A 23,390-nucleotide genomic window follows, 5' to 3' on the forward strand; every position below is an offset into this window, starting at 1 on the left:
TTTATCATAATTTACATGAGTCAAGCCAATAGTTTAGGATGGAGACAGAAATAAAAGTCTGCTTGTTTTTATCTTCTTTATCTGAATTCCTGTAATTTTACTGTCACTGTGGATCATCGCTGCCACGTCAGATCTACACGCCGCCCCTCTACAGGAATTTCAATCAGTTTGGAGGAGACCCTCCGCAGGGATTTTCTTCGCAATCGCCGCATAGCTACAAGGTCACTTAGTAGTTGCCTTTGTGTTCAATGGGGTTGATGGCAATATATATTCTGTGGGCGTTCTTGGCTTAAAGGAGGTCATGTCAGCGTCAATTCCGGAGGGTCATGATTGTCCGATTGAGCCTTCATCGAAGGTCACGGGGTCACTTGTCAATAACGGTCCAGGTGTCAATCACATGATGACCTCTCTGACCGAGTCGGGAAATGCATAAGATGCAGATTTTCTGCTGTCGCTGTAACTCCTTCCACAGGTCAAAACACAGCGACTGTTAATGGTGTGAAGGGCTGCATTATATTATATTTTAAATAGTCAAATGCCATCTGAATTTTGTGTTTTTCTTTAGATAAATTAAGACATTTCCACCATAGATTAGTTCATACAAATTCCAAGTTTGATGCTCAATATTTCCTGAGAGAGGACCCCCAGATCACCCCACTTAACATGTGTCCCCCAAAATGTTGAAAGGAAACCTACGCCCTCGGCTCCACCTATTCAACATTGCACTCCAATGACATTGACACGCGATGGACAACAAAGCCCATCACTGTGCCGTCAGCTCTCGGAACTAGCTTCACAAAAGGCCCTTTTCACAGCAGCCATGTTGACACGTCATTGTGAGGAAAACGCAAGTGTAATTACTAACATTAATTACGGCTCTGTTCCATTTAGGTGGGTCAGACCCCTGGTATTGCGCATGCTGCGCTCACTGGAATGACTGTGACACACTAAATAGAACAGGACCATGATTCATTTTATCCATTACACCTGTGTGTACCCTGCTTTGACATGTCAAAAAGGCTGCAGTGAACAGACTCTCACGTATAGACTAACCACCGCTTCAAGCATTAACAGGATAACCAAACAAAAAACCAGTGCTTCGTATCTTTAGCTGACGAATATGTCAACACATGACACCCAGTCCATTAGAAAATGAAAAGCTTTTATGTAGACGGGCACACCTGGTTTCACCCTCACAGTCTTTGGTTTGTTATCTATTATTTTAATCAATATGTCCAACTAACTATAGCCTCTCTACTTGAACTGTTTTCTGTTCTGTGGCCAGCTCTATGAGAGTACAACGTGCACACACAGTGTTCAACCTAAAGAGAGCTAGCGTCATCCGTCTTAGACAAGGTAAACACCTGAAGTTCCCTAAAGGCTCCTTTTCCACAATCATTTCAAACACCGGCGGACAGCTAAATGGGACACTTTGCAACAATCGTGGCATTGTTTGAATTGTAAAGATGGATGGACTCTTCATGCAGCAACGGGCAAAAATAAACCCCTTGATGTATTGGCATTTTCCTGCTATCTCTAAATGCATCTCATCAAGATTCTTTTGGGTTTTTCAAAGTTCAAAGGTGAGCGCTGTCTGCATCAGAGTGGCCTAAACTCAAAAGGATATACAACCTCATTAGGCTGAGAGCCAGGGTCTCTCTGGAGGCACGCGGCTCAACTGCCATCAATTTATACACATCAGCAGATTGTTCGGATTCACAGAAGCCGCGGCCCCCCAACACACTACCTGCATTATGAGCAGATGTGCCAGGAGCTGCAGTCCCTGATGCGGAGACGCATGACGAATGGTTGAAATTCACCAAAGGCCAAGGGTCAAGTCGTATCCCTTACCCGACCCTGGCATTAGACACAGATGCATGATGTCAGTTCCCATGTGGTGGGACTGGAAGGGGACTGCAGGCCCTTTGACACGCCTAAGACTTCCCCACGGAGCTGCAATCCCGGCAGCCACTCGCCATGAACCCTCATTTCCCAGATACCCACCTCAAATTATCCAGTCTCAGAGGAGCGGCACGCTTTCTTCCATTCACCTTCACCCGGCATTCCCCTCCACCAACCAGCCCCCAGAGACCCACCAAAGCCATTCACCTGTGGAAGGAAGCACGTAGTGCAAGAAAAGGTTCAAGTTATGTCTCAGCTTGTAGGTCATGGCTTCAGCATGTCCTGGCCTCGTAACGTCTGCAGCACGGAGGATTTCTTTTATTATTTATTGAACACTACACAGACTCTCCATTTAGCCAATATGCTCCTAAAAAAAAGAGGCTCTGCTGCACTCTTGTCCTTCCACCAGGAATATCAACATATGCCTTTCTTTCCACGGTGAAATGGAAGAGATAATCCAGCAACTACCGATATTTTGTGCTGCGACTTGAAGGATGAATGGAAGCAATTTTACCGGAGATAGTCTTTGCAAAAAAGGGTGACTTGGTTTTCCACTTCATTACAACATTATGGTTTTGCTTTTCCTCCACATTAATCTCAACTGTAGACCAGCAAACTCCATTCATGAATCCCAACATTGTAAAGTTTTGATATATGTGTTTCGAGTTTGAAAATATAAACGTCCCTTTTTATCGATTCACGTGATTAATATCAGTTTCGCTCATGACTTTATTTTACGACTGTTCCCAATAAATGTACAGACTCAACAGAAGACTTAATGTATAAATTCATGTGAAACAAAAGGCCCATTTATCAGATTAAAGTGCCTGGATGGCAGCAACATGGAAGGGTATACCGGCCCGGTGTCGCCCTTCACTTATAAATTGGGGCTTGTGTAAACTTCCTGCTGTTTTATATGCTTCCTGAGGTCAGGGGTCATCTGACGAGCATGAATAATCACAAGATAAATCAACGTCTGAAAGCATTTTGTCATCAGCGTACTAGAATTCGATTAGCTTTAAATTATTGTAAAGAGCCTCGATTCGCCCCGTTGTTACTCATTTTGATGGATGATGTTTTTAACAGCGAGCGGGCATATACACTCTGCAGACGCTGCATTAGCTGAAAGTGCTGAAATGTAACACGCGCGTTACATCAAAGATTAATTGAGAATAGTATACCCGTGCATCCAGTTATATTTTTTGGGGGTTCGTATCTGTAACATTTGTACAGCAGGTGTGTTTGTGTGCAGGGTGACAGGGACTGGACCCAAATGCAGACCGGCTGGTAGAGCACAATGATTTATTACAGCTGAGACCGTATACAGTAGGCTTACAGATTTGTGAGGCAGGCCAGGGTCAACCCCAACATGGCAGTCCATTCCGGCAAAGAAATCCAACGAGGGGAAGCAGGTCTAAATCCAGAGCAGACAACAGGGACACAAAAAAAATGAGCATACCCGATACGAAGTGGTATGAGGCACATGGCAGCTATGATGGTCTATGTACTGAGAGGCTGACGAGGGAATGAGATGCGGGTGATCAGGTGGGCGGGGACAGTCAGGTTAACAGGTGTGGAGACGGGTGGGGCAGTCAGGTGTGAAGGAGAAAAGAGGGAAAGTCCGAGGACATCTGGTGGATGGGCCTGGGAGGAACAGAGAGACAGACTGAGACAATCACTTGACAAATTGGAACAAAGTGTGCAAATTGTGTAAAAAGTAAAATGTATATAAATACTTTTTCAAGTAAATAATGTGTCACATGTTCAGATTGCTCCTTGGCCTCCAAGTGGCCAAAAAAAAATCAGTTTTAAATCAAAAACTTTAAAAGCGCTTTCACCAAAAAAAACGGTGCAGTTTCTGTTCATGCTTTATTAACAACATGGCTCAATGCCTCAGTAGCTATTACTTATTGGTGCTCACATTTCAGTCTGGGGCCCCTAAAGGCCGAGCCAATCAAACCCTGAGTGACACACTGGTTGAGGCTCAGACATCAATACGTCCTGGATTAGTATTAATACTGTGTCATCTGACTAACGACAACCATTAATTATCGTTGCTGCTTTGCTTGCTGGACCTAAGCAGTGCTTTTAAACAGACCTGAAACATTGCCAAGTCTAATTTCCCTCAGTTTAGATAATCACAGTTTTCCGAAATGTATTTTCCGGTGCTTAAAGAAACGACACACAATCCTCTAAGATCCAACAATACGATCTGCAGTATCATTTAGAGTCCCACTTGTTTCCTCCTCCAGAGTGGTCCCGCAGCGTGAAGGCAGTGCAGCATACTATGCAGCCGAATTTTCCATTTTCCCTATTATTTCTGATTTGAATCACTCACGCTGTTGAGTGTAATACCTTCTAAGCTTGAAACTGGAATCGCATAGAGAGACGATTACATTATTGAAGGAGGCTACAGCAATGACTTCATTCTCTAATGTGGGGCTGCTGCTGTATCCAAGGTCAGCCCTGCTGCGTCACAAGGAAGAGGCTCATTACGGCAAACAATCAGGCCACCACATGAACTATAAATTATAAACATATGTGAAGAAGAGGCAACTTTAAGGTATCTTAAAGGGAACCTGGAGGCTATTCAAAACATTTGGAAGAAACACTCACTCGTGAGCTTATCATCAATCAACAGTTCTTTTTTAATTCCAGCACCAATCGTTGCCTGCCAATGGAAGACAAGTAAGGAAATCCCTCACAGGCCCTCATTCTGACCAGCCCCTCCCCCTCTCCATATCACTTTGAGTTGTTTGTCGCTTGATCTGCCACACAACAATTCAATTACAATGAGGTCTGCAACCTGTCACTCCCCATTTTCTTGATTACGTCTGCAGGGTGACCCCCATCAGACATCTAAACATTGAAACTGAAGGACTTTACGTCGGGATCAATAATCAAACCCAGTGCACATCTGCAGATCAAAAGAAAGGCCCCGCCCCCAACCCCCATGGAGTCGCTCAGACTTTAAGTAAATGAGGAGGAGGGCGGCAGCGAGGATCCATATAGAGCCAAGATGTTTAATTAGTGGGACTGTCTCCACCCAACTAGATGAACAGTGCTAATTAGCCGAGTGGACGATCAGGAATACTCGCAGGTAATTCCATTCAAGTCTCTGATTGATTGGGTCAGCATTAACCTGTGGACTCATTGTCCTGGGGGGGGGGGGGGGGGCGTCTTTGTCTCAGTGCCGGATTGAGTTGGACCACTGCCACGAGTGGGTCAATCACTCAAGCGGCAAGAAAGCGGTCACTTTGTAGTGGCCGCTGTAATTTTGCACCGAGAGCCAAAGGTGTGTTTTGACTGTGTGGGTTTGAAGTGGAGACAAGAAAAAAGCAAGAGGGAGTACAACCCCCCCCCCCCCCCCCCCCTTCCCCAAAAAAATATCAAAGTTTGGGGAGCATGTCAAAGTGTCTGTGCTGCTGCACTAGCTGCTGAACTGCGCTAGCCTTAAAGCGCATTTAACCTTTGAGGCATCATCACAAAGGTGACAGCATGCCTGTTGTCTAGTTTTAAGAAAATAAGTGTGTAAGTGTCATACGCCAGTAGAACAGCTGTGATATATGAAAATGCAGGTATACCAGCAGTTTTTATTTAAAGAGACCTCGCCGTAATTTCACTCATACTGTATTCACTCTTACGTAATTGCCCACAAGCTGTGGGAGAGCAATAAAACCAGCAGGAGCCTCAGAGCTTACTGACATTTGCCAAGCGCACACATACCAACAGAATAGAGTCAAGATACGGACTACTATATGCATATCGGTTGCAGCGGCCCCGGGAAACTCGCGCTTGAAGCTTGAAGTGTATGTTTGAGGCCTCCAGTTGCAGTAGCAGCAGGGAGAGCTGGGACAAATGTCTTGTTTTTTCTACGAAGCCGACTTGAAGCTAAATTTAGTTTAAAGTACCGTAGTAGTAATTCAGTAACTATCAAGTTTACAGTTAATTTATGAAGTTACATTATCCGATTCTATAGCACAATGACAGACTGCATTGATTGTGGTATTATTTATGGAGATCACTTATTCAGTGCAAGACCTGCACAATCAATATTGTATTGATCACATACACAACGTTGCTCTGGCACACTAATAAGCCAGCCATGCACAGTATTAGAGCTCTTTGAAAAAGAATGTAAATGAACTACGTTCTTTATGAGGTCAATGCTGAAAACAAACCATACAAAGCTATGTTAATTATTCAGTCAGCTAATATAAGCAGGTCTGTTTTTGTTTGATTATATGCAAAGTATTCGTTGCCGGTGAAAAGCAGAGGAGAAGCATGTGCTGCATTTCATGAGTTCTGACTTTGGGTAACCCTGGAACCGCAACCAGACACGGATGTCCTGGGGACAGTGGGCTGGATTTGCAGGAATGCGATCTTATATTCTGGTATTTTGAAAGGAATGCCCACAAGCTACACATTCCTCAGCCTAATTAAGCATCGATTATAACTTGTTCTGGATGAAAACGCCCCACCTGTTTACTCACCGTGACAGGGAAGTTCAGTAAAACAGTTCAGATCTGAGTTAGGAAATGAACATTCAGTCCCACATGTCAGAGTGTGTTTGTCTGCTGTGTGCTGAGTGGAGCTTTGCTGTCCCAACTTCCAAACTGAAAGCATCTGCAGAGCCACTTTGTGACTATGTCCACATCTGTTTCCTCAAATTGGACTGCTGTAAAATGCAACTAGAGGGCAATGAATCATTGTTGTCTTTGTTTTCTATCATTTGTTCCTCGTAAACACTCGTCTTTTTCGGGGAAGGAAAACAAAAGCCCTGACTAAGAATTGGGACGACGCAGGGAGCGGTAGCGGTCATACAACGCTGTAAGGTCAGTGTGAGGACAAGGACATTTGCCACCGTTGTACCTTCAAGAGTGTATACAGATGATATACAAATCAGATGGAGAAATGAGAGCGCAAGCAAAGTGTGAGTTAGCGTTTGGTATATGACTCCCAGGGGCCCTGTACACTTCTTCACACTCAGTTTGACACCAAACACATAATGAGGCAGGCAGGCAGCCTCTTGGGATGTGGCCAGGGCAGGAGTCCCCCCCCCCCCACACACACACACAGACAAACACAGTGGTCACGGTGGCTCTTTGAGAAAAAAACTGCCATTCCCCGTTCTGACGCATCGTTTCCTGAGCGTGTTTATGCAAAAACTCAGCGTCCATTAAACCAAACTAAGATGGCCACAGTTAAAACAAAGCCGGCACGCTGCTGAGCCTCAGAGTCACTTAGTGATAAATTCTTCTCTAAACAGGGAAATGCGCCAGAGAGAGGAGCCGCTTTGACTTAGATTCATTTACAGTCAAGTGTTGGCGCCACGGCCACCTGCTTCTGCTGTATCACTTTCCATTGATCACAGACTTCAACGGAAGTGAGGCCGAGTGTCAACAAACGTTCGTTTTCCAAAGGGGAAATCAAATGTTTCACTGTGTTTACACGATGGATTACTACCCACGAGTCCGCCCCTCCGGCTGTCACTCATACAGGCAGGATCTGGTTCCCCGGAGTCCCGCCAGGGTCTATCTTTGGCCCATGGTTAGTCTTTAGAAATCTCTGCCAGGGGTACTTTTGCAAATTTGCAGAGCTATATTAAGAGGAATTCTGCAACCCACAATCCTGCAAATCAGGAGTGCTATGAAACTTTATATGAACCTTTATATCAAAAGTCTACTAATGCGTCCGAACGAAGCCAACATGCAAGGATTCATTCCAGGAAATATTAAAGAAAATGGCGGAGTGGTTACGTGATGCAGAGGTGAGGATCAGGGTGGTTGGGGTCAAGAACAGCTTTGAAGTGCAGGGATTTTGGGCCTCACTGTCTCCTCCCCCCCTCTGCCATAACGTTTCATCAGCAAGCCGTGGATTTCAGTATGTCTGACATTTGATTGAATCAGCAGACCCTCATTATAAGGGCAGCTCAAGACTACTCACACTTGTAACACATCTGAAGCAAATCAAAATCCCAAAACAATCTTCTGGTGGTCTTCTCTGTTTAAATTGCCTCGATTAATCCTCTACGTATGTCTTCAGTAAATGACGAGGCGAAGAGCCGTGTGAAGAACATGAGATGGAAAATGCCATTTGTCACGGCTACCATCTCCAGCAACGGTGACGAGTTAAAACGTGAATTTACTGCCGTCGTGGCTTCATTCCAAGTGGGTACAATGCTGTTTACTGCAAGAAGGGAAGAAAGGACTTCTCCACATTCGTTCTGCAGTCTAGTGACTACTGCTGTAGCCTATTTTGAGGCATCCACATGTACATTACGTGCAGTAATTTGACCTATTTTAAAAGAATATTTCCACATTTTTAGAGATACATATTCACATTCTTGCAGAGAATTAGATGACGCGATTGACGCCACTTTCATATCTGTCTGTAGAAGCCAGGAGAGGGTTAGCTTAGCATAAACCCACCTGAACGTCGGCGGGTTTAGGGTTAAATGATAATTAACAATGTTTTGAGTAATGATAAAATGTTTTATAGTCATCACAATGCTTCAATAGGTTTTCTTTTCAGTGTCACAGAAGTGAGTAAAAGCAATTGACACGGACTGCATTTTGATGACAATGAAACCTTTTAATAATCATTCCAAACATTGTTGATCTTCACTTAACCCTCACCCCTAAAGCCTGACCTCTGACTCGCCAGCAGGCTGGAAGGTTTTATGAGGTCAAAGGTGCCAAAAGAACAAATTATCAACAACAACAACGACTTGTTTTTTTTACAGACTGAATAAATGAGATGTAATGTCTTTATTTCTGACCTTTGAGGTACTGGTAGCCTAGCGATATCCCCTTGTTTCCAGTCTTCGTGCTAAGCTAAAGTATGAAAAAAGTGTATTTCCCCAAAAATGTTGAACTATTTCTTCAATAAAAAAAGATTATCGATTGGATCTCATAGCTGTTGGCTGTGTGATAAGAAACCCAGATCATCATCTGCACACAGCTGCACTATGAATCACTCACGGGCCGTCTGAGGCCGCTCCACCTGTAGCTGTACTGCACCGAGCCAAATTCAATCAGGCACCTGGGGAGCTGTGTTGAAGCACACATACCACAATTCCTGCACGTCTTCATAACAATGTCCGATAAGAGTTGGAGGAGAGAGCATTATCTTCAATCCCATGGCCTGCTAACGTTCTCCCATCGCCTGCTAACGTTCTCCCATCGCCTTATCAAAGACTCCGTCATACCCGACATATCGAATGGGTGGGAAAGCTGAAAAGTATCCCCCAACTGGGATGGATGCTTGAGCGATTTGAACGACTTAAATGAACAATATTGACAAAAGCTTTTGATTATTTGAATACTGCATTAGTACAATAAGAATCGACAACAACGCTGTTTCTTCTGTTTTATTTGTGCTCTGCAATTGTCCCCTGACTCTCCCAGCTGTGATGTTCTTTTGAAATACTGTGTTGCTTTGTGGAAGCCAGAGAGAGAGAGAGAGAGAGAGAGAAGCAGTGTTTTGAGCAGGCTCCCTGCTGTCCGATCACTCTGTTTAATTAGTTCTCCGACACAGCGAGGTATCCCACTCCCTGACTAATGCATCCCACCGCCCTCCCTCCACCCATCCATCTATTTATCCATCAATCCGTCCAACTCCCTCGCTGGCACCGTCTCTCTTCTTTATACACACCACATTTGCCACATTAGAATTAAAGGGCTGCAGAGATGATCATGACCTGTTTGTAGACATTGTGGTTTCAACAAATGAACTGTTAACTCCTCAGAAGTTGTATTATCATAACCATAAGATCCAGACCGTGCAGGGCGGTGTCAGTTAAAATGACCAAAAGCTGCAAAATCACCCCGCGCCAGACACGCATGACACTAGCTGACAGTCCATGACTTCACCCTGTTTGTGGCTGCAGCTCATAAATCATCTCCCAGCATGCATGTCTCACATCTGGAGTGTTTTTTAGCTTTCAGTCTGTGTTTTATTCCTGACAGTGATTTGTCTAATAAGAAACTGAATTTTCCACATGAACATATCGTGTCAGAGGATCTGCAAAGAGAAGAATGTGCCCTGTATGAGCTGTCGCTGATTTTTGCCAAAGGAATGTTTTTAATGGTGTTGCCGAAGCGTTTGATGCCTGAGACCCAGATCTTGAATTATTTTCCCATAATATCCGGGGAGACGTCGGCAAGTTATACCACAAGTCATCCGAGTGGCAGACAGGGGGAAATCATTTCATCAATGGATAAGGTATTGAGTTGTTTCATTTGGTGCAGAAAAGCAAAGTGCGCGTGTGTGTATGCGACACATTGTGAAGTCTCGTCGGTCCCTCTCTGACAGCAGACTGAGACTTGAAGCATGAAAATATGTCTGACAGCTGCGGGGGGGGGGGGGGGAACACATGCAGCTGATAAGCTTGAGTTAAAACAACTGGGTGTTCAGCTGGAGGTGATCACAGAATAGTTCTACCAAGAAAGACGCATTCCAGCTTTGACAAGACTCAGCTCCAATTAAGCCGCCTCAAACGCAAACACACCCAAATAAAAACACAGGGAGAAAAAAAAACCCAAATCAAATTATAAATGCAACGTTCATTGATGTTTGTGTCTGGCAGCGGCCCACGTCTTGTGTCAGCATAACAAAAATATATTGCAATGAGTTCATGTTGTGTACAGGACAGAGAGTAAGAGTATTACCACTCATGCATTTTGTGCTATTACTTTAAGTCCAGTCGTATCCAATAATCCTCACAACATCTGCACAAATTAATGGAAAATAACAAAACCGTGACTGATAAAATGAGTGAGGCTCATACAGGGAATAACATTTGGAAATGCTGCCACCTAGTGGGCGTGTTTATGTGATAATTAAGAATATTTACACAGAGATAACGTCCAGCCGGCACATTACTGATGGAAACAGGCAGTTTTAATGGTCTCTCTGGAGAGAAAAGACATTGTTAATTATGTTTTTAAAGTAAGAATGAAGATGAAATCCATATAATGCTTTTCAGGTAACGGTCATTCAGCTCTAATGTTTTCTGCTGATTGGGTTATTATAAAATAAAGTTGTGTGAGGGAGAGATTTTTGTAATCTTACTTGTAGAGCTTAGCAGAGGAGACAAAGTCCTTTGTTTGAAATCAAAATGTTATGTATAAAAAGTCATGTTTTTGGGGGGAGATGCACAAGCTATACCCAGCTGTATGTAAAGTTAGTACAATTAGCCCCACCTTTACCAGCTGCAGCATGTAGACTTTAAACTTTAAGCTCATCAAGTTTCAGATGGAGAACTCCAAGACAGCAGTTCTGTTTGCAGCCACTTGGTGCTGCTCTCTCAACATGCATTATGCCGCTGCGGGTGATGCATGACATTAGAAGGATAATACGCTAAATGGATAAACTGTCCACACTCATATTTCATGTGTACTGATAAGTCAATAACCCGGATAAAAGCCTCATTTTTTCTTATTAAATCTGCGCCACAATCACAGAAGATGAGAGATGGCAATAAAGAGAATCAATGCAGTTAGTGAGTCATTTTAAACCTTTCCGACAATTAAGGTAATTTATGCCAGAAGCGGATAACGATACCATCCAAAGCTACGCTGCATTACAATGTGGGAATTGTCACAAGGAACACAGAGGTTGTAAGTGTGGGAATGTGTTAATGGAACTGTCAGGGTCGACACTGGGAGCACAATCCTGAGCTTAACTGGTTTCTTCAATATCCCGGCTTCTTTACTCTCTGTCAAGTATTGCCCGGAAACATCCCGAAACTCATCATCATCATTAGAGCGCTGCAGGGACGGAAGGCGGATCCTGAAACTCCACACCACAGTCTTCACCTCCTCATCAATCAGTCCTGAATGAATGCTGACATGCTGAGAAACAAAACAATAAGCCTGTGATCATCATATACAATTTCAGAAATGAAGTGCTTGTGGAGGACATTCAGCTCCGGTGGCAGGAAATGACAAACAACGGGAGAGCAACATTTCCAATGCTTGAATTGAACCAAAACACAAAATGTAAGCAAATGCAAAACCAATTGACTCAAGGAGGGAAAACATATACACATATATATATATATATATATATGTGTATATGTTTTCTTGCCACTCCAAGATGAGAGAACTGCACGAAGGCCTTTTACGGAAAGTACCTATTTCCCAAAATTAGTGAGGGAAATGGGTAGCTTTGAGGCAAACATTTTTCAGTTTGCTCAAATGAGCAATCAGGGGTATTGATGTACACAGACTCCTCAGTACAAATCTGTGCTCTTCATTCAAAGGGCTTTTACTGGCAAATCAAATGAGCTGAGCAGCCTTTTATAGACGGGGCGAAGCATCTAATGCCGCCTCAAGTCATTTGTTGACATCAGACATGCACACAGTCGGCACGGAGTTGTCTAACTAATGTGCTGCACGTAGTTTGATTTAGCATATGTTAAAAGTATCTCAAAGGTCAGTATAATCAGAAAAGTCAGGATGCAAACTACGGGTCCACTACAAATATGGCACTGTTTGCAAAATAGTCCTTCTTTTGTGACGTATTTCTAACCGGCACAGCGCCCAAGTGCTGTTTAGATGGCGAGGAAGTTTATTGGCTCTCACTGCGACACACTTGATTAATGAGGCCATTCTGTGGCTTGCTCAAAGACAAGGAGCACAGATGCTTTACTGCTTTTATTTCATTTCCACATAATGAACAAATAACGTAGGATTAAACAGAATGCATTACAGTTCCAGTCAGAAGAGAACTGAACATTAATGAGCAGGGTGGAGGAATACAATTGACAAAGCAATAAAATCAGAGTCTCCGAGTTGACTTTGCGACTGTTTCCTGTCTTCATCTCTACTTTTAAACTGTCCAATAGAGGCAACATGACCAAAAACAGCCACTAAACCAAGTTAGCTAGAAGCATGTAGATGGACTTTACATAAAAGATACGTATTATCTTGAATGGTTTCTCTCTGATTAAACCTTTAGAGAATTTTTTTATTTTTTTTACAATGTCAGATATTCTAGTCTCATCAACAAAAATGCATTGTACTGTATCAATATACTCTATTATTCAGGCTGAATCAAGCAAATACTTTAAACTCTGCATGTTTGGCCCACTAGATATTGAGAGGATATAGCTCTGCTTCAAAGTGGAATAAGATTTGTGAGCGTCAAGTGTCGAGTAAATGTACCGCGTGTAGTCATTCTTCACACATGGGGCACACTTGCCTAACATTTCAGGGGGTGTAAACCTGCACCGCAATGCTCGGACTGCACATTTGGGTATTGGGACAGATGCACTTGGTATTTAGAGCGCGCTGCTGCTGGTGCTATTGTCCCATAAAGCATTGCATTAAGGGACTGGAGGAGATGCTGCAAAACAATAAAGAAAAAGGATGAAATCTCTGGGAAATAATATCTTTGGAAGTTAAAGTTTGACTTGCAGCTAATGTGTTGCATCATTTGTCAGTACAAAAACAGTAAAGTGCATTTACTTCTTGAATTTGAAAGTTCATTTTTGTTAGCGGAAGCACAAACTCAAAATCCACTAACTAGCCTTTTCCACTCGTATATACTGTAAAGAGTTATCATGTAGGGTCTGTATAAAACTGAGACACAGTTTGAGTCAGTACATCGTGTATAGGTGACTTTGAACAAGTGAAATCACCACAAACTAAACTACATCTTCCGAGTCCTCCTCAAGAAGGTCCGAGGTCCTTCTGAAGGGCTCTGAACAGCTGTATCACGGCGTCCGTCCACGCCTCCCTCTGCTGCTGGCTGCTGGCTCGAGGCAGCGTCTGAGCGGCGTACACCAGGGTCAGCACCGTCCTCTCAAAGTCCTGCCAGCTCAGAGGTTGCCGGCGCCGGGCGAGCTCCGCGGTCAGGCGGCGAATGTCTGAGAGCTTCTTGGGCAGGACGTCCTCACAGATGACCTCCAGCTTCTCCACGCTCCTGAGGGAGGCCAGCTCCTCATCTGCAATCAGCATGTCGTGCTCCCCACCTTGGATTTGCAATCCAGCGAGCAGGATCTGGGAGAGTCCATCCAGAGAAAAATACTCAGGAACTATCTACTTACACAACTAATCAAATAAATAAATAACTTGTTTGTTAGGTACCTCCAATCTCCCAAATAAACCATTTATTGACCTCTTTTTGAGGTGAACTAAAGACGTCACAAGATTTCAATACATAGTCCTTTCATCAATGTCAGGAAAACTTTGGCTCAACACATACTTCACATCTCTGCACATGATTAGCAGAGGGAGATGGCCCACAAATATGGGACTTGGACAGGTCTTTTGCACAGTCTCAACATATTTAAAGTGCTTTCCAGCGGCGAAGCCCTGAGCCATTAACTATATCAGCACCTCTAAAGCCACAGGATCTAGACTGACCTCAAAAAGCAGGTCGACATCCTCCTTCGAGTGCTGGAACGTGGGGTTGATCAGCGAGTACGCCCCACGCTTTATCCTACACGCGGACGGATACAGAGCTAGAACACATAAGTACAGGAAATTGGATTAGAGGATCTCCCTCGCATTCATGAAATTAGGCACCACGTTATCCAACGTGGCATGCGTGTGGGTGGGCCAAGAGGTTGAGAAAACACAACTACATTACTGCTCAAATATTATGCAAGTGAGATAGATCTGGCCCCAGCTGGGCAGAGGGTAATCGGTCTTTAACCCGAGCAGTAGATGCTCCTACATTTACAAGTGGCAGTTGCATCCAGAGGTGAGATATCCCCGCGCAGGTGTTGCCAGCCTCACTTGGTCAGATTTCAAAGTGTCCGTCCGTATGTGAAGCAGACCAGAGGCCCCATATTCTGAGCTGTGCAGACAGAGCTGGAATGAAACCTGTTGCTGCGGCCAAATCTCCATCATCAAATACCATAAAATCCATATTTTACCGACGGTGATAACCAGAGGCCATTCCACATGGTGACAACACCTCTTATCCAGAAAGTACAGTAACTAAATAGCCTACATTTACTCAAGTACTTCAAGTTCAACTTCATGCTCTGCGAGGTAAAATTACAGGTTTTTTTCAAAAGGGGTCTGGTGGCTTTGAAGAGAGCACAGATATTGGCTTCGCTTCCCTCTTGAAAGGGGAAATATAGCTTACACTAAACCTGATATCAATTATTTAAAGGCTGAAATACGTTTTTTTCTGATGCTCCAGTTCGACAGCCCTTTCTGGCGAGGAAATAAAGTTGTTTTATAGCTTTGTTCAAAGCCAAAAGACTCCATTGACAAGTTCTCCTTGCAGAACACAGGAGAGTACATACAACCCCACGTCTACTAACCCTTTTGGTTATATGTTGACTAAACTAGTGCTAGCGTTCGCATTATTCAAAACCTTATTGATTAGCTTACTTTGGTAACCTAACGTCTAAGTAACTAACTAATAACCCAAGAAAAGAACGCAGGTGGATCGTCTCTTTAAAGGATTTAACTACACCATGTCCTTTTATTCTAGTAGCATTGTCTCCGTAAACAATAGACATTTGGTACTTTATTTTTTATGAAGACTTATTTTAAACTCTGAAAAAAACAAACTAAAGTTGGACTTATTTTAAACTATTTTTTGTATTTTGTTTTCTCTAAATTCACATTTGTTCACGAGGAATGATTTATGGCCTGGCCTGGCCGTACAGCACCATGTTTGCGTTCTCATTTGAACAGCCCCGTGTGACATTGAGCAGTCTCGCTGGTAATGGAAAGTATTTTGGAGGTCAAGCCCGAAATAAGGCATGACTAAGAAAGCAGAGGGGTCACACAAGGATGCAAAGGAGCCCCGCGCACATTTTCCCCTTCCATGCTGTTAATAATACGACTACTACTGCTGCCCAGATGCCTACAATATGTTCCTATTATGACTCCATCCATTGTGTGAGACTCCACCACCAATTTGACGAGAGTGCTTCAGGAGGGGGAAGTGAAAAGCAAAGTTGATTAAAGCTGAAAGGGGATTCACAGCTAAATGAAGTAAGTTAAACCTGCTTTCGATCTTCTCCACACAGACTCTTTTCCCCCGGCATTGAATATGCCGTTGCCACTTGGCTCAGCGTGTAAGCCAACACGCAGATCACACACACACATATCTTAATGGAGGTATATGACGAACACTGGGCTTGGATTTGGATTCGATCCACCTCCTACCCTACAGCAGCATCTATAGCGTGCCGCTTCGCCAATTCTGCAGTAATGATCGGCCCCGCCGCCCGGAGCCGCGTCGGCCAGACGCATTTAGGCTTTTATAGCATTTCTGAGGCGAGCCAAAGCCACATGCGCTGGCTGATCTCCCCGTGTACCCGCTTCCTGCTTGGGTGACTGCCAGTCTCAGCTTCAGCTTTGCTTTCGCAAGCCAGCCACCGTTCAGGAGGTAAAGAAACTCTGCAGCTCTATGTTCCAGTGTTAGAATAGTAACACCTGCCAATTTGGCACATTTGCGTTATCCTCAGTACGTTATCTCAAACCGTTCACCTCTCAAACCTCAAACGGATAAACAATTTCTGTAAATTATATCAGGCAAAGCCTAACATTTTTTTTTATTTGAGTGTAATTATAGAATGAAAATCCTTCCTTGAGTCGTTTCAAATCCACCCAAACACCAAATACCAGTCCTGAGAATATGTCCCTCGATCCCACACTGACGTGCAGCTATGAATGCATCACAACTTGCAGCGGAAGATTTAAACTCCTCATTGTCTGAGTGACTCCCAAATGCAAGATCGGCAGCGGAGGAGAAATAGAATTAGATACTGAAGAGACACTTCAGCTTCAGTGGGACATTGTCAATGCACACAAAACAACACCCAAAGGACAGTGTGTGCTCATTAGAACATGGGTTATGTTGAAGGATCAAGGAGCTGCAGGGAAATGACACATCGGAGGCCAACCCAATGCTGATTTACATTTAGAATGATTAATATGTAATTTACATAAAAGTTGTCGACTACTCTCTGTCATTGTTTGCTCTACGCGATAGTACTTTGGCAAGCAGTGAAGTGTGTTTTATGCTTCCAGCAGAGGGAAACAGGAGTTTGCAATAAAACATTATGGTTGGCGCAGCACTGCTGCAGACACAGAAACAGGCCACGTGTCTAATTACATTTCGAAAAAAAGGAAAACACAACAAAATGAATGCTGCACGTTTGTAACAGCTAAATAAAAACAGGTAAAAGGACTCTAATGTGCGACTAAAAGGTAAGCTAAAAGCAAAGTTCACTGTGTAGCTGGTCAAAAACAGGGTTTGGCAGCAGGCAGGACAGAGAAGAAGATCAAAACAAGGGAAGGCAGTCTTGCTAGAAGTCTAAAAATACAGGCAAAGAATAACAACAAGAAAGGCAGGCAGACGGAAGAATGCGGAAACACTGAGGCTGGGTCGCACAGCAGACAATCTGGCAGGGAAGTGAGGCGCTGATGAGAGGAGTCGGGAGCAGGTGCACAGCTGGCTGTGGAGGTCAGGTGATGATAAGGAGCGGGAAAAGCTCAGGGCCACTGCCGGGTAGAGCTGGAGCAGGGAGGGAATTTCTGATGTAGACGTCCCTGCTTACAACATCTCAGCTTTCCCTGCTGCTGGTTCTGAGCCTGTTCATTCCTTAATGCTTCCCCTCCCTCCTCCAGCGCTTCAAACAATCAACGTTTGGATGGGCAGGCTTCCCCCAATGTCATTATGCACAGTCAGGGAACTTGTAATCTCCCGCTAACTGCTTGCAAGGAGATGAGGGAACAACAAAGATCCATTAATTAGCGGGGCTAAATGGTATTCCTAGCTGGAGGGATGTCTCGATGAGAGAGGGAAAGAGAGAGAGAGGGGGGGGGGGGATAAACAAAAATGAAAACAAAATGGATGTCTGAGTCCCTCCGGCTTTCGGTAAAAGCGGGTGAAAAGGACACATGAGGAATAAAATCGTTGCCACAAAGGCCAATCTGCTGCTTAGCATTTAAATTTACCTCCAAATGATGTTAAAATTCAAACAAACGGCATTTGTTTTAGCAGCTCAAATGCAACATCTACCGTTTACAATTCAATATTCCCACTGCGAGACAAATCTATGAGAGACTAAGCTGCAATAAAGTCACTTAGTATCGCCAGATCAACCCTTCAAATACTTTTCCTTCACAATGACGCTGGGAGGATCATGCAAATTTAGCACTTCAACACCAACACCCCCTTTTGGACTATTTGTCATAAAAGTGCTCTTTGCAGGTCAACAGGTGTTTAGTCTTTGTCCAAAACTGTTTTGTAGTAAAACTCCAAGACAGAATTGATTATTAGTCAAAGCATTAATTGAATCGAGTCTCTCCTGTAGCTGGTTTTAGCATCATGTGACGAGCATCAAGCTCTGTGAGTGTTGAGAAAGGAATTTCCTCAGCGAGTGGATCCAGTAAAAGGCCAGTCTCTTTTCTTTGGAAAAAGATCCGTTGACGTTCTGCACTTCGCAATGTTCCCAATACCACCAGAAGATAAACACATTCCTTCACAGGCACACACACATACATTAGCAAAGCAGGATTTAACCGTCTTGAATGTTTGTTGCCATTTTCTAAAGGGCTAATATCTTAAATGAGGATGCTAATGGTTGCAATTTGTGTCTCAGAGATCATTCAAATCAGCTTTTCACATGATGTCGACATTGTGGACTACACGAAAGACGACAGAGATGTAATGTATGCATGGAGTCGGAAGGTCCACCTACCTTTCCTGTGGTGCTGAGTGGCTGCCAGGTACATGGACAGGTAAGCAATGATGAGCAGAGCCCACCACTGCGTCATGTTGATCCTCACACACAGATCTACACACACACACACTTCTACCCGTCTTGCTCTGTCTCTCTCAGGGGATGAACATCACAACGGTGGATGAAAATGCTCCGACTGTTGAGTTTCAGCATTTCACTTGCACCAGTGTCACATGAAAGATCATTCCTTCATTTTTTGTTTTTGTTGCCACCTCCCTCCATCCATCCTCTCGCCCTCTTTTTTTCTGTGTGTGTGTGTTCTCCGCTCAGGCCTGGCCGTCTGGGCTCTCATCTGGAAATCATCAGGATTTCTTGGCTGGACTTTTCTCACAGCTATACTGGCTGGCTGCTTGACTGGCTGACCACGGTTCAGTTACTGTGTGACTCTCCATTTGACTGGATAAGGAGGAGACTGACTAACTGGATGAGCGGCTGACTGACTGACTTGCCAGTGATTGACTGAACATGTCGGCATCCCGTGAGCCAGAACCAAACCGGAGCTAGTACAAGAGACTAGCTCGATCAAGCATGCCAAACAGCTTACTTAATAGGTCATTCTGTTTCTTACAACATAGGTCTTATTTCCATTGTACTGACCATCAGTTCGGATAACATTGTGCACACCAAGATAACTGCAACAGAGTCAGACAGAACAAGAAATGTCGGGGGATTTGACAGATTGGAAACAAGCCGAGAGTTTGACAGATCTACCTTTGTGAGTTTGGCTCACATGGATCTTTTGTAAGGGATGATCATTCGGTTTGTCCACCACTTTGGTCCAGACTAAAATATTTCTGCAATTATTGGATGAGAAGTCAGAACGTTTTGTACAGAGATTCATGGTCCCCAGAGGAATCCTGCTGAATCCTATTGACTTTGATGATCCCTAGACAGATCCTCTAGCGCCACCATGAGGTTGACATTTGTGGTTTTGAGTGAAATGTCCCAACAACTTGAATGGATTGTAATGAATTGGTGCACGTGTGCTCCCCCGTATTATGAATTGGAATTGTGCAGCGCTTTGAAAAGCGCTGCACAAGTAAGAGTCCATTTACCGTCCAAGGCGTAATATTTTTTGTTTCCACTTTAATATATTCTGTTGAAAATGGAAATCATCTTTCTCCCTGTTACAAAAACATTTCTTTTTATGAATTTTGGTTCAAATTCAAGGTTAATTAACTGAAATTCTGCACTGCAAAGAACAAAGCCCTGACTTAAAAGGCCCTTTTGATGGTAAGAGCGTGCAGCAACCAGACGACGATGGAACCCAGACTGAGGCAGACGGAGACAAACAACCACGTGTCAACAAGTCAACACCAACCGCGACATGAGGACCACTCAAAGCATCTTGATTCAAGACTCTTTCCCTGTATTTACGCTCTCTCCTCCACAGTCTTCTGCTCTTTGTTGTCACAGAATATGTGCAGTAAACATACAGTCCCTATTCTAGTGCCAAAGCACACAATAGACTGTGTAGGTGCCCTGGATTTCAGATGGTTTGCCATGTTGTCTCAGCCTCTAAGGCTGCATCTGCTAATATAATATACAGATACTATGCCAGTAATGGCCTCCTGTGAAAGAAAAGCACTTACGCCCAATCAGTAGATCAGAGAGCAACGATTAATTATTCAAATAGAGGCTGCAGATATTAAACTTAAATATTTATTCTAACAATGTAACGCAGATAAGAGCACACTATTCTTTATCAACGCTGTGCTGTTAGAATGCACAGTGAAGTTTTGTATTGGTGTGCTTCCGCTTATGAATTGAATCATATGGCACTACACGTCTTCAGCTAAATATCCCTTGTTGAGAAAAGAATCAGCGGTTGAAGCCACAAAAACGCAATCATAAATGGCAGAGTGGTGCTCATGCTCCCATTTCATTTCAGTGGCGATAAAAACACTGAGTGTACATGTGGGAGCCATAACCCCGTTTATCTGGGTACTTTTAAAGCGGTTTGATGTCTCTGTGTGGAAAGAAAAGTCAACAACAATTCGGGATGCTCCATTTTAATGCTCCAAAAAACATGATGGTGGTAAATAAAGTGAGGAGCAGGGGCGGAGGAATTTCACACCGCAACACAACTTCCCTTGCCTGCTTGATGAGGAGACATAAAACACTGTCTTGTTAATCTAGTGGCATTCAAAGCTTTGATTAATCTTCACAGCGCCGGATGACTTTAAGCGATGTCATTTTGCTCTCGTGCCGCCATATGTTTGATTGAATATTTGCTCGCAGCAGATGTGAAACCAAGGCAAGGGGTGCACTTTTTTTAAACATCTTTTAAGCCTGCAGAACATAAAACACATTCACATGGATGAGGAAGCTGGAAAAAACGCCTGAGTGCACAAGCTGTAACTCTGCATGTGATTCACATGACTAACCAACAAGGCGAAGGCAGATGGTATTCTGTGGGGCAAAACAAAAGCCCAAAAAATAGCCTCTGCTGCAGCTCACGTCTCCTGCTCGCCTGCGGGTGCGTGACAAGAAAAATGCTTCTGACCCTTGAGTATTTGGGGTCATAAACACACAAACACTCCACACATGACGCACGGTGGAAACCTTCTTTGGTTATGACCATGAGGGGGCAGTGTTATGACACACATCCTGAGAGATCCCAAATGTGTCCAGCATCCTGCAGGATGATGTGCTGCTGCTCCCCAACTCTTTTGGTGATGCTGCATGAATTCAGAAATAATTGAATTCTATTCAGATAAGGTCTGAGAATATGAATGCAGCCACTTAACAGAGATCAAAGGGTTGTTTGGGTTCAACCCAGGTGGGGACCCTTGAGACATCCTTTAGTTTAATTGCTTCCGTGCTATAAATTCCTGGAATGCCTTAAATATGCAAATTGATAAAAGGTCAGTGTAGAGCTGATCTGGCACGAGGCTTGTTTAATAGTTAAATTGCCATCATACAATGCTGTGTGTCCAGGTAATAATAGGTAAACAGCAGAACCTAGACCTGTGCAAATATAGAAGATGCTGAGATTTGCAGTGCTAAGATGTTTTTTTTTCCCAGCCCAGGGACTGTGACTCGTGGGCAATGTTTTGAGTAATGGCTCAAAGTTAAGACCATATTCTAATACATCGAATACTGTTTCTGAAAGATTACAGGAACTGAAGCTTGGAGACCGCAGCAGGAGACGGCATGTAATGGATGTAAAACACACTACCATCCTGGAGGACAGCCTCCAGCTATATTAACTGCGTAGTATGTACATTGTTGCCATATTGCAGTTCACTTCTGATGTGTTCACAGTCTGTGCAGAAACCAAGCCAAAGCCTTCAAGAGGTTATGAGTAAGAATTTTTAATTATTTTTAATCCCCAACCAAAGCTCTGCTGAGAAGCTTTGTACCTTTTGGCTTTCACTGTCAATGACACTTTGTTCTCGCTTGATCCAAAAGGTTGAAAAAGGTAAAACTAAAAGAAAAACACAGAGGTAAGTGAAATACATTTTTGTTTTGGAAGGTTATATTTGTCATAAATGAGTTAGAGCAGAAAATGTGGGGGAAAAGCAGGAACAGGGGGCAAGAGAAAGGTGAGGATAAACAAGACTTTTTTTGTCTTTCAGAAAGCTGTACGTGGAGAGAAAGAAAACTGAGAAGAAGTTTAAGAACAGTTGGAAATGAACCCTCTGAAAGTTTAAAACCAAGACCTATTGATTGACCGTAGTTACTGGCTGCACGCCGGCCTTCGCAACGAGCGAGGCCGGCGTGAGAACAGGCTGTCTGGCACATCTCTACCTCGCTGGCAGGAGGCACATCACGCATCAAAACAACTCAACCACAATGCCTAATCATCATACCTCAAGCAGAATAATTACCTCAACTGTCCATCGCACCTCTGCAAACAATTTCATCAAGACTCATCTGAATAGAAGCGCAGTCGCAGCTCAGCGTCGAGTCTTTAAATGGAGCTGCCACGTCTTGGACAGCTTGCGTTATCATGGTTGGCCCCGGTGGGTGCCGGGCGTCTCCTTACCCCAAAAAAAGTAGCTATCTGTCTGCCTGAAGCACACCGCGCACTGGAGAGGAGACAGCAGCAGTCTAGTCTAAATAGACCACCTGTCTCATTACTGTGGCATCCTCCGTGTATTTCCATGCAGCACCTAATTAGTCATCAGAGTAAATAAAGCTTTAGAAAACTGTTGTGATGTGAAATAAAGCATCTTGGTGAAGTTCACGTTGCTAATGTCCTCCTTTGTTCTCCTGCTTGTAATTTTTTAACCAATTAATTCATAGTGACCTGATTCATGGTCCAGATAGCAGCCGCTGTTACAATGAGCAAGTGTGAACGGCAAAGCAATTATGTCACAGTTAGAGGTGCAGCGCGATGAATTTATCACATACGCATCGTGCCTTAAGAGCAGATTGTTTTTTTTACAGTGCCAGTTATCATCTCTTGACAAATGTCCACTCGTGTTCCCCTTTCTTGCCTCTGGTGCTTTCAACCCAATAACATGGTCTTCATCCAGATGCAGTGTGCTCATTTGTCCTGGAACCTTTTATTGTTGTGAGCGCTTCTAAGGCTGAGCTTGGCAGTTCACTCTTGACCTCTGAAGTTAGCAAAACAATCCCACAACTGGACAAAGCTGGCAAGCTCTCTGAGCCCCGCAGGCCACGAGGTTGTCTCTGCAGCATTTACTTTGTGGGTATATATATATATATATATATATATATATTAAATAGTAGTGTGAATAAGCATGTTTGCAGACCTGCTAAAGCAGAATTAAGGTTAGCAGTGAGTGAAAAA

At 43.7% G+C, this 23,390-nt stretch overlaps 1 protein-coding gene across 1 annotated transcript; it reads right to left on the minus strand.

Moving 5' to 3' along the window:
* Nucleotides 1–13,580: 13,580 nt before the first annotated feature.
* On the minus strand, nt 13,581–18,662 carry fam180a (family with sequence similarity 180 member A). The gene is made up of 3 exons (XM_076111463.1): nt 18,587–18,662; nt 14,277–14,374; nt 13,581–13,910 (listed from the first exon to the last, which is right to left on the minus strand). Exons 1-3 carry the CDS (start codon nt 18,660–18,662, stop codon nt 13,581–13,583), a joined length of 504 nt encoding a protein of 167 aa, XP_075967578.1.
* Between the last annotated feature and the right edge of the window lie 4,728 nt (nt 18,663–23,390).

This window comes from Anarhichas minor, unplaced genomic scaffold (assembly GCF_050575085.1).
Source record: "Anarhichas minor isolate MPS153535 unplaced genomic scaffold, ASM5057508v1 ptg000045l, whole genome shotgun sequence".
NCBI classification, from domain to species: domain Eukaryota; kingdom Metazoa; phylum Chordata; class Actinopteri; order Perciformes; family Anarhichadidae; genus Anarhichas; species Anarhichas minor.

Excerpts from the sequence above, each read along its gene's own strand:
- fam180a (XM_076111463.1), bottom strand. The coding sequence starts at position 18,662 with ATGACGCAGTGGTGGGCTCTGCTCATCATTGCTTACCTGTCCATGTAC. Across the intron at positions 14,375-18,586 it reads CACTCAGCACCACAGGAAAG|CTCTGTATCCGTCCGCGTGT; the intron begins GTAGGTGGACCT and ends TATGTGTTCTAG. Across the intron at positions 13,911-14,276 it reads ATGTCGACCTGCTTTTTGAG|ATCCTGCTCGCTGGATTGCA; the intron begins GTCAGTCTAGAT and ends GGACTCTCCCAG.